This window comes from Ciconia boyciana, chromosome 2 (assembly GCF_034638445.1).
Source record: "Ciconia boyciana chromosome 2, ASM3463844v1, whole genome shotgun sequence".
Lineage (NCBI taxonomy): Eukaryota > Metazoa > Chordata > Aves > Ciconiiformes > Ciconiidae > Ciconia > Ciconia boyciana.
In genome coordinates, this window is record NC_132935.1 from 35,128,211 (window position 1) to 35,139,047 (window position 10,837).

The window sequence follows — 10,837 nt, forward strand, 5'->3', positions numbered from 1 at the left end:
AGAATACGAATACTTTTTGCTCTCAACTGCCACCTGTTAGAAGTTTTACTGTGCATACTGTAATTGGTGCCTACCGCATGTGCAAGTCCTTTCCCAAAAGCATTAGGTACTAATTAGAAAGTTTACACAGAAAATTGCCAAAGTCTACCCTCTAGAGAACAAAATCTTGATGGGAATCACAGTTCTGTACTTCATTCTTTTGCAAATAAATAGAGGGTTAATACATCAAGCTGCTTGTCCAATAGTCCACTGCAACTCAAAGTAAAATTGTGCAAGGTTTTATAGTCAATTTACTCTCATATAACCAAACCTCCAAACGTCTGATTCACACTTCTGAAGGGCTCAGTATTAGAAGGTCTGTCTTACAGTAATCAGGGCATCACCAGACAGATGTCCAAGAAACCTTATTGCCAGAAATTCTTTTTGTATGAAAATTCAAGTCTACATTTTATACAGAGGTTTATATTCCTGGGTGTCTATTTGGTCCAAATTCAAAGTGCTATCATTTGAAGCTTGACCACTGCTAATAGTCAATTTGTTTCTTCTAAAGGTTGTCCGCATTTCTTTTCATGTTTGGCACCAGGCTTTTAAACAGTAAGAAACAAAGAAAATTGGTAGGCTGTCAGATTTAATAACAATAAGCTTCCTTGATGTGCTATTATTTGTTTAGCTTTTGGAAAAGTTAAATATCAGAGCTACATATCTTAAAATATTCAGTGCTTTCCTAACCTACTGCAAGGCATATTTTAGTTGGCAAGAGCTTATCTCAGAAGTGGTAACAAAACGGACCAAACTTTGTCTAGCTCCATGTCACCCTGACAATTGGTCATAAGTCTGAAGAGGAAGGTGTCTGACCTCTATCATTTTAAATATGATCAGAGCAAATTGCATTTTCTCAGAATGACAAAATGTGAATGAAAAATGTATTTCATTTGTGGTGTTTTGTTTCTCTTCTATAAGCAAAATATCCATATTTTTTACTTTTTTTGTTACTAACCACTGAATTTTTCATTAAAACAAAAAAATGTTCTTAATTTCTTTAAAAGTTTTCAAAGAAAATACTTATTATTTCCTAAGTAGCTCTAACTGAAAGATATGGCAGCATGACACAAGAGAGCACATAGCAGCTTCTTCTTTCTGCAGGATAAAGAACAAGAACAATAGTTCTTTATTCTCAGAAGAAGAAAGCTCAATTTAAGATTCTTTCTCTTGATACAGATTAACGGATATCACTGTGCAGACAGAGATGCAAAAACAGTTCATTTTCAGCTGAGTTAAAATAGACCTCAAACTCCATCCCAGGGCACCTGCAGATGCATTCATACATGGAGGTACCTGTGCTGAAGACAGTGTTCTGTGTACAAAAAGCAAACAAGTGGTTACCCTGGCGTTTCCATCTTTTGCTGTCTTTTGGATACTCATTTCCACAGACCTGGATAGGCTATTCTTCTTTTCAGATTTTCTTTTCAGGTATGGAAATGAGGATAAAAATGTTGAGAGGTTTAAGGTTACTATCATCTCCATTCATGTATGAAACGAAGTCCTGTGTACTTTGGATCAAGATTCTTGTGAAAAATGCCCTGTCTCTGTTTTTAGCCAAGAAGTTCAAGAGGTGCTACATTTAATAATAAAGGAATGTCTAATTCTGAGGGCTCTGGGCAGGCTGCTTTTCTATCTGAGACTTTACTAGGTTGTTTTTTGTTTGCTTAAACTCCTAGAAGGCTTTCTGCTAATACTAAATTTAAATAATGTAAATATTCTCTTCTAAAACACCATCAAGATGGATGTTTTAAAATTCTTATGCATAAAACATTGGAAAAGAGCTCTAATACCAAAGCAAGTTTAACACAGTCATACTTTATCACAATATTTATCAACAATAGCATTTTTGGGGAAGTTCTTCAGATTTTTTCAAGGAGCGCTTTTCAGGAAAGGTCCTTTCTGTTCAACTCTTAAACAGGTCTTCTGTCATTCACTCTGAACACAGCTGATGGCTTTTGTACTTCTTATAGCTAGCATCCACTTTGATTTGACCCTAGACGAACACCAGTCTAGTTACTGAGACTGATAGGGGTTTCCTAGCCTTTTGTAGACGAAACTCTGCTAGACAAATGGGCAGCATCCAATGAGTAGTACAGTGCTGCATTATTGACAATGGTGCAGTAAGAAATAGAGAAGTGGATAAAGTCACCTGTGAGGCAAAAGAGAGCTAGGTAACTATTGTGCCAAAACTAGCAGAAAGTAAGCTCCATCTACTCTTGCTCTCTTTCAGCTTACTGTCAGTTGCCATGTTTTGCCTCTGCTGCAGAAAAAGGCTGAGTATGCTGCATAATGACTGCTTCCTTTCAAAGTTGTTGTGCAGACAGACACCCCTAACTGTAAGCATGTAAACCACATCAGTTCTTTCTTTTTCTTCTAATTTTCTGAGAGGAATGATATTCCAGAATTCATTAGCCCATGATCTTCAGACACTCCTGGTGCTGGGTTATGGCACCAGGCAGAAGGGACATACTCAGTTGGCTAAACAGAAACACAAGTGGTAGGAGGGAAAAACTGGAACAAGTGAACACATTTTACCATAACACCCCTTCTCATTTGCTCTCACCTCACTTGTGAATTCCCAGCGTAGAGCAAGCTAAAAGCCATGGTAAACTGGGATAGGTGGACTACATGGGGAAGCTCCAAGCTCCTTGATATCTCTCCTCCCAGAAGACTGGAATGGACTATACTTAGATTTACTTTGTGCTCTGGCATAATGAAAAGCAGATTAAGATCTTTGTACCCTGACTCATCGTCTGATTACTTATTTCAACCTTCACCGTCTATATAGGATTTAAGAGAACAGGGCTATTCAATGGAAAAAGTAGGCTGCCAGTAACTTCTTGAGTAAATTCTCCATTGCATTATGGCACTTGTGTCTTTAAACATGCATAGTTAAAATGATGGGCCTAATCTGCTTTGACATTTAAGGGTGCTGTTCACTGATTTAACAAAGGAGCTGTAAATGGAGTGCAACTGTAATTTGCTCCAATATGCAGAAGTACTGTAAGACATGCACATGGAAATTAAGGAATCATTATATGCATGCATGCATCTTAATGCCAAGAAAACTGTCAGTAAATATGTAAAATGTAATGTTTGAAATTAAAAAGAAATTCTACTGGGCAGTTAAAAAGTGCATATAAAGATTAATTATCTGAGTTTTAGAGGGAAATATTTAGGTTAGACATTTGGAAATCATTTCTATTCCTAAGGTAAAATATTTGCCAAGAGATGTGACTGAGACAGCATCCCTATATGTGTTCAGGAGTAGACAAGATGAAAACCATATGTATTTAATGCAGAAGGAAGTCCTGCAACAGGGCAGGGATAAACTATATGAATTAAGAGATCCTATCCAACTCATTAGACATAAATCTTGAAGGAACTAGCCCTGCAATCCTTACTTACAGACATGGATGATTTCAGTGGGACCATGTAGATGAGCCAGGGCAAACAACTCAAGAACAAAATGTCCTCCAAGATTTAGAATGGTTTGTAAGAAACCACACTGGCAACAGCAAAAAATAGGTAAACAACTTGAGAAGCTTATTTATCAGAAATGCTTTTGAATTGGAGAGAAAACCAAATTAACTCACTTTTTCCATGTCCATATGAAAGGCTTTAGGTATTAAATAGGACTTTGGAAAACTTGAAGTAGGTTTGTTTTTGGTTTTTTTTTTCATTTTGCCTTACCCATCACCTATTGCATATTCACACAGCATTTTTAAGATTACCTTGACAGCAAGAAAATTTTATCAAGACTTTCGAATTTAGGAGTGAAATAATAATGCAGTTATTTACATTTGTGATGATTAAGTGGGCTATTTTCTTGCTTCTCTGACCTGACTTTGTAAGTTGTCTGCAGATCTTTGTGGACAGGAATCAAAGTCTCCAAATTCATCACCTCAGCAAAGAGCGTCACTCCTGGGCCATACAGCGTGCACAGATTTCCCCCATGACTCACATGGACTCCCTCACATGACTATAGGAATTTATTTTGGAACACAACTACTTTTCTTTTAGAACAATAGTTCGTTTCCTTTGCCCACTTTATCATACTCTTTCATGTGGATTCACTAGAAGATTAACAGGCTCAGATTCTCCATTCCCTTCCAGCTCCTCTACCACCAGCTCATGAGAAACTATCTTTATGCTATGTTGCCATGAAATAACTCCTGGGTATCCAAACTAACTCATTTCAGGCTAGTCTGGGAACCTTTTACTATTTTGAGTCCTACAAAGTGACATGTTCACCGAGGGGCAGATTTTCACAAATATAAAAGTGCATTCATGCAATCACTGAACAAAAAGGAACTGAAACTATATCAGAAGATCTTCTTATGTATAGAAGTTGGCAGGCTCAAGTTTATCTAGAGCATTTTTCTGCTCTTAAAAAAAGACTTCAGACAGCATTCCACAAATATTCAGCTTCACGTTTTTGAGCGTGCAATCCTGCTCCATCTGTCATACTTCAGACATGCTGCTGCCAGTCTACTAATGACTATGTTGATCAGTACTGGGCTCAGGACTCACCCTTGCAGAACCCCCTCTGCAAGCCAGCAGTAAACTACTCTCACACCTTGTCTTTTGGTATGGCTCTTTAACAAGTTATTCAGATCACCTTAGAGTACTCTTAACTAGAACAGATTTTCCCACTTTGCCTACGGGAATGCCATGGAGGACAGTGTTCAATGCCCATTAAGGCCCAGCTATATCAGATTTACTGCTTCTGCTTGGCGCATGTGAAACTGTAAAGAGCATGCCTGTATGTAAGCACCAGGTTTTGCATGCACATGGTGACGTGGGTTACAACAGAGACCACATGGACTTTTAAAAAACTGGCCTCAAGTAGGGATAATTGTAGAGAAGGTAAAAATAACATTTGATTATCATTGGAACAGATATTTCATTAATGAATATTTTGGGAGCCTAAAGATAGTACCAATGCATACTAAATGACATGTTTTATGAGACTCAAATTTCAGCTGACAACATATTGCAAATCTTTACTGGCGTACCAAGTAGCTGAGATGTTCCAGAAAGGCAACACAGGCTTCTGTAGTACATAATTAGCATTCAGAGAAAGGGATTTGCTTGTTCACTGAATCCCCCTGTATTTACAGATTTACATACCTTTCACACTAGAGAGCTGCAGGCAATTCTAACCTCCCTTCTTCTGAATCATGAATTTTATGGAACCTTTCTGCTTTCTCCAGAAAAAGTATGCAAAGCCAAGTGGATGATTTTCACCCTTTGCCAGGTCAAAAGGATGGTGTCATCTTTCTTTCTGCAGGTATGGCATCAGCTTTTGGAGCACAAGCAAAGACTGGAGAATGACAGTCTTAGGATGAGGAAGAATGAAGGATATCATAAGAAGACCCCCATTAAAAGAAGAGGTCATTACTTCTATGTTATAGGCCTGAAAGTTCTTGTTTCTTTTCTCTTTCACTTTCCTTCACATATGCACTGACTCTGGATTTGTACTTGCAGAAAAACTTCCAACTGAAGGCATCGGCAATACCAGAACCAGAACCAAAAGGACTACTTTAAAGTCTGACTCATACGGTGCTAATATCCCAAGAGAAAGCTTTCCCAAAGTCTCATTGGCATAAAACACACCTGTTTCTTTTGCTAGGTATTGATAATAGAACAGTGCCTCCCATCTTGCTTTTGACTCCCCAGCTGTTCACTTACATTGGGGACTGCATACAACAACAGCCTGGAGCAGCACTCAGACCCACTTCTCGCAAACAGAATTAAAACACTCCGCCAGCTCTGTTACTGCAGTGTTCATCTGAACCTCCCCTGCCTAATGCATGTGCATTCAAAGTCATTCTTTGAGACCTCTCATCCAAAGTCCTACAGCACACAAACTTTCAAGACAGTAGGGGCAGACAGAATAATGCCCAGGGAGTTCAAGGTATCTATAAATGCGCTGAACGTGTGAGAAGCAGACTGCATCAGGGAAGGAGCAGAATATATCAAGAATATATTGATATATATCAATTATATATCAATAATACAAAAAATGGTTGGGTGTGGAAAACTGGAATCACAAGAACCAACCCGTACTGCTAAACCCTAATCTCTTATCAGTGGAAGAGAAAAAGCAAATGGAACTGTACAGAAGTCAGAATGTGATACAGCCATTCATGAGAAGAACAGAGTTCCTAACAGAATTAGGAAAATAGAACAAAATACAATTTAATATGACTGTGGACAGGGAAAAGATGAGAAAACATCATTTTCTTGTGCTTCCAAACTGGTTAGTCCTTCTCTGCTTCAACACACTTACAAGAGGTTTCCACAATCTACTGCATCTGTAAGTAATCTGACATGTGACATCCTTTTTAGACATTGTTAGGGGAAATGGGAAACTACACTTTCATCACTACCACTACACTTTTCCATAGTTTTCAGGACAGGAATGCACACTCTGTACCATTCTTTCAGCACAGTGTACGTTGTCTGCTGGTAATGACAATGTGTTTGCTATCCTATTTAGGAAAATGAGTATTGAGTGACACAACATCTTTTATATATAACAGCAGCAATCTTATGTCCCCATAAGATACAACAGATGCTGTGCCATACACTGAAATTATACAGAGACCAAAGAATGGACTAAGCAAGTTGAAACGGGCATTACTGATACAGGGGTCCCCAGTCTTGGTATGGCTTACACCACCTTCAAGACCTTCCTACCAAGCCCTTTCTGTAGCCACAGAGATAAAAAGTTGATGATGATAAATTTGTTGAAGTTGATAAATAGATGATGCCATGGCTACAAACCAGACAGCAGAGCAAGCTATGTGTGATGTTGCTCACTGGGCTTTTTTGCTCTGTAAAGTTATGTGGGACACACACAGACTGACTAAATTCTGAAAGAGAATTGGGGGCAAAGGGGTTGGATGCCACCTGGGGATCCAAGTTCAAGTTGCACTCTGGATCACTACCTATGTAGCTTGAGGAGCTGCTCTGAATTCTGCAGCATGAAGTCACAAAGTACTTTCAGACTGAGAAACCAAACATAAAAGAAAGCCTTAAACCTTGCCCTTGAGACTACTGATGGGGCTGATGCTGACGGGAACACAGGTACATCTTATGGCTGGTTGGTACCGGCAAAAGCAATAGTAAGAAGGGCAAGGAAAAGAATAGCATGTAAGCTGTAAAGAGCATGGCTTCAGTCTTGATTTTGTATCAAACCTTGCACAGTACCATTGCAGAGCAAAGCTGCAGCAGAATACCCAACCAATATAGGTAAAATCTTAGCAGTTTATGTATATGAGTGCATGAAAATAGATTTAATCAAGGAAGATTGCTTTCTCTTTTGAAGTTATTTTTACTGAACAGGCTAAGAACACTGCACTTACAAAACTCTTGGGAATATGACAGGGTGCTGGCTTCACTTAAGCAAACTGCAGGAGCACATTTCTAAAACACACAAGCCAAGGAAGGGCATGGTAGGCTGCCATTCCCTCAGACATTACAACAAAGTTTATTTATGCAGAATCAAAGGAAACGTCAGTGGAGAGCACAGCAATGAAAATGATGACTGAGCTTGACTTCTGACCTCTCTGTTTTTTCTGTCTCTGACCTTTCCACTTAACTAAACTTCAAACTCAGCCTATGGTATGGCAACAGGCCTTCATCCTGCAACATTTTGACTGCACTCAGGATTTTGAGGTGCTGCTGGGATGTGCTAAGCGGATTATATCATCAAATCCAGTTTTACGTAACATCTGTGATAGAAAGATGTCCAAATTGTTAGTCATTAGCTGTTAAAAAGGAGGAGTTGTTATTACTATTATCCCCTTTTTATGTCAAGCTGATGGTGTCCTGTTTCTCAAACCTGTTAACCGTCTGTTGTCATATGAGAAACTCTGTGACTTTAAGCAGATATTATGGTGCTGACACAACTGGTTTGTGCTTTCAAAACAGTGTGAATACCTTACTTAGAAGGTAAAAATTTTTGCTTGGCCAACCTATGTTTAACATTAGAGGTCCACAGTATGCATGCATTCAAAGTTGGAACACAAAATAGCAAACACGCTGCTTTAGCTAGTAGTGCCAAGTATGAAATCACAGTGAATGAATAACTTCTATCATACCTGCAGGAACAGATAATTCACATAATGAGTATTTGCCAATAAGGGGAAAAGGTGCCTGCCACAAACATAACATTTTGAGCACATTTAAATCCTACATACTGGAGAAACATTTAAAAGCAGCATTGTATTTGATGGAAAAATGAAACTATTAGGTGCACACGAACAATATGCAGTAAGTAAAACACATGAGCATGAGACAAACAGTGCCTCAGATGAATTACTCTGCAAACACAGTTTTACCATATTGTCTCCGAAAGCACTATGTGTGAAAGAAATTAGAAATGTCTTTTTGCATGCATCAGGGCAATGACTTTCAGTATATTCCACAAAAGCAATGGGGTTACTAATGATTAGCACTTTAAACACATGCAATCACATGTTGCAAACACATACTATTCTTCAGGCCAACAAGCAGTTAACTCACAACTTCATTTACTTGCATCCCAGAAGCTTCATTGGGACTACTCATGGAAATGAAAATTCCACAGAGCAAGTAAGAGGTTCCGAGTTCAGTATTTAGCTTTTGCTTGCTTAAGTTAATGCAACTTAAAAAATGTAAGGAAAGAACATTTTAGTAAGCAATAATAGTTAAAAATAATTTGTCTACTTAACTAAACCTTCACAATTTGCTTAAGGAAATGAAATCACGGACTTACAGTTTGTTTTACTTTGAAAAACACAAAGTTCACTTACCATATATTCCATGTTGGAAGCAGGTGGGAAGACTTTGCCTCTGACTTGATTATGATAATCAAGAATGGCAATCATGTCATTCTGTGAAATGTAGCGCTTCCGCCTGGCTTTGGGAATTTTTGCAGAGTCCAGATGAGCTGCCAAAGCCGTCTCAATGTCAGTGAAATTACTGTTTGTCAGGAGTAGGTCAGTGGAGTTGGGTAACACTAATGCACTTGTTTCACAGAGAATGGAAAATAAGAAAGCACAACTGATTGCAGCGATTACTGTCATTTTGGGGCCAAAGGAGAAAGATAGGCCACAGAGGTACTCTGCTTTAAGTCAGGGCAGTAGAAAACCGATCTGTAGAAGAGAAGATGTCAAAGATGTGATTCTGTACATCTGGGTAGCAAGACAAAGTGAATTGGCAGGCTGTGATCAGAAAAATGATTCTGTCTGTCAGCTCAATCATAAAAACAATCCAGTCAGAACACGTGTAACTGAGCAATTTTCAATAGCCATGTTATCATTAAGAGATAATGTGTTCTTACTACAAACACACCAAATGAAGTATCATTACACCATGAATTACATGATCAGAGCTAGCAGTATTCCTGAAGTAGTGACAGTGCTATCCCACCAGATCAGTCCATAAACCACACTATAAATCTTACATGGGGAGACTGCAAGAAACCTCACAGAATGTTTTCCACTGAAAATGAAACATACATCCTAGGCTATGCCTATCCCATATGCATGGATTGTTTTGACACAGTGTGGCACAGATAAACTAGTAGGCAAAAGACAACATTTAAAGCATGAAAGCAGGACATCTTAGAAATAGCATTCAAATCTTAACTTCAGCAAAATGTGATGAGCGTTGATAAAACTGCAAGCAAAGCAAACTTATTGAGCTGAATGGCTTACCTCTGGATAATACCAAAAAAGAATACAGCCTATTGTTCTCCCAGTATATATAGCACTCTCCTATGTGATGATAAGAACCTTTGTGAAGGAGTGTCTCTTATTACAAACCCCCAAAGAACAAAACTCTGCTGGTTTTGAAGCTTCTGGCCACAGGAGCTGCTAACAGCTTTTATATGTTACAGTCTGTATGAGCCAGAACAGGCAGTTTCTCTCAAGGTCTCTGCTTAGCCAAAACGAGAGGGGAGGAGTTCTGCAGAGCACGCAGACAGCGATTGGGTGGCATCCCTGGAGTGTAGGTGGTTTGGACAGTCAGTCACACCCCCAGTTTCTGTCGTACAAAGAGGCAACATGCAAGCCTCTCTTTTTGCGGTACGTCCTACCTTTTTTCCTCCGTGGTTGGTTTTCTCCTCATTTCCCGAGCATCATGCTGGCTTGCAAACGTTATTTGACGCAGCTCTTCGAGCACCCAAGGAGCAGCATGAAGCGCAGAAAGTTTGCAAACCGCTCTTGCCCCAGTCACAGGAAACGGAACCTATGCAACGCCGTCCCCCCCGTCCCGTCCCGTCCCGTTCCGCGCCGCGCCGCGCCGGCCCGCGGGGCAGCCGGCCCCGGCGAGGCGGAGGGTGGCCCCCGGGCAGCGGGAGGGCAGGCGAGCAGCAGGGCGGGCGAGCAGCCTCCGCTCCATTCATCGCCGAGCACAGCGGATGCCCGGGGTGCTGCTCCTCCCTCCTCACCGGGCTGCAGCCCGCTCCGCTCCCCCTGGTCCTCCTCACCCTCCGGGGCACAGGCACGCAGGACGAAACTCAAGGCAGGTTCTGGCTGGCCGGTGTCGGTTACCTGAACGTCTGCCCGTGAGAAACTGCGGGAGCAGCGGGAGCGAAAGCTCTCGCCAGTGCCTGGGAGACATCTGTTTCACATTAACTAGCATATAGCTGGAATTATTTAAGCACAGAATGGTCCAGCCACTCACACAGCAGAGCTAAGGGCATAACACCGAGGCCATGACGAAAGCTAGCAGAGAGAAGCAGCAGCAGCCAGCAATTGTGTACTGGGGACAGGGGATGGGAGCAACACAATGTCAGGCT

The 10,837-nt window shown here is 40.4% G+C and overlaps 1 protein-coding gene across 3 annotated transcripts in view; it reads right to left on the minus strand.

The window, feature by feature from the left end:
* Positions 1-10,278, minus strand: part of PI15 (peptidase inhibitor 15) — a 29,309-nt gene extending 19,031 nt beyond the window's left edge. For 2 of the 3 annotated variants that reach the window (XR_012040847.1, XM_072852319.1), the window contains exons 1-2: positions 10,133-10,278; positions 8,847-9,188 (exon numbers count right to left, since the gene is read on the minus strand). Coding sequence is in view for 2 of the 3 variants with exons in the window: in XM_072852319.1 (XP_072708420.1) it covers positions 8,847-9,119 (273 nt within the window). In the remaining variant the exon portion in view is untranslated. Of the gene's footprint in view, positions 1-8,846; positions 9,189-9,752; positions 9,923-10,132 lie in introns of those variants that run through there. The other variant, XM_072852320.1, reaches the window with a different exon arrangement.
* Positions 10,279-10,837: the final 559 nt, after the last annotated feature.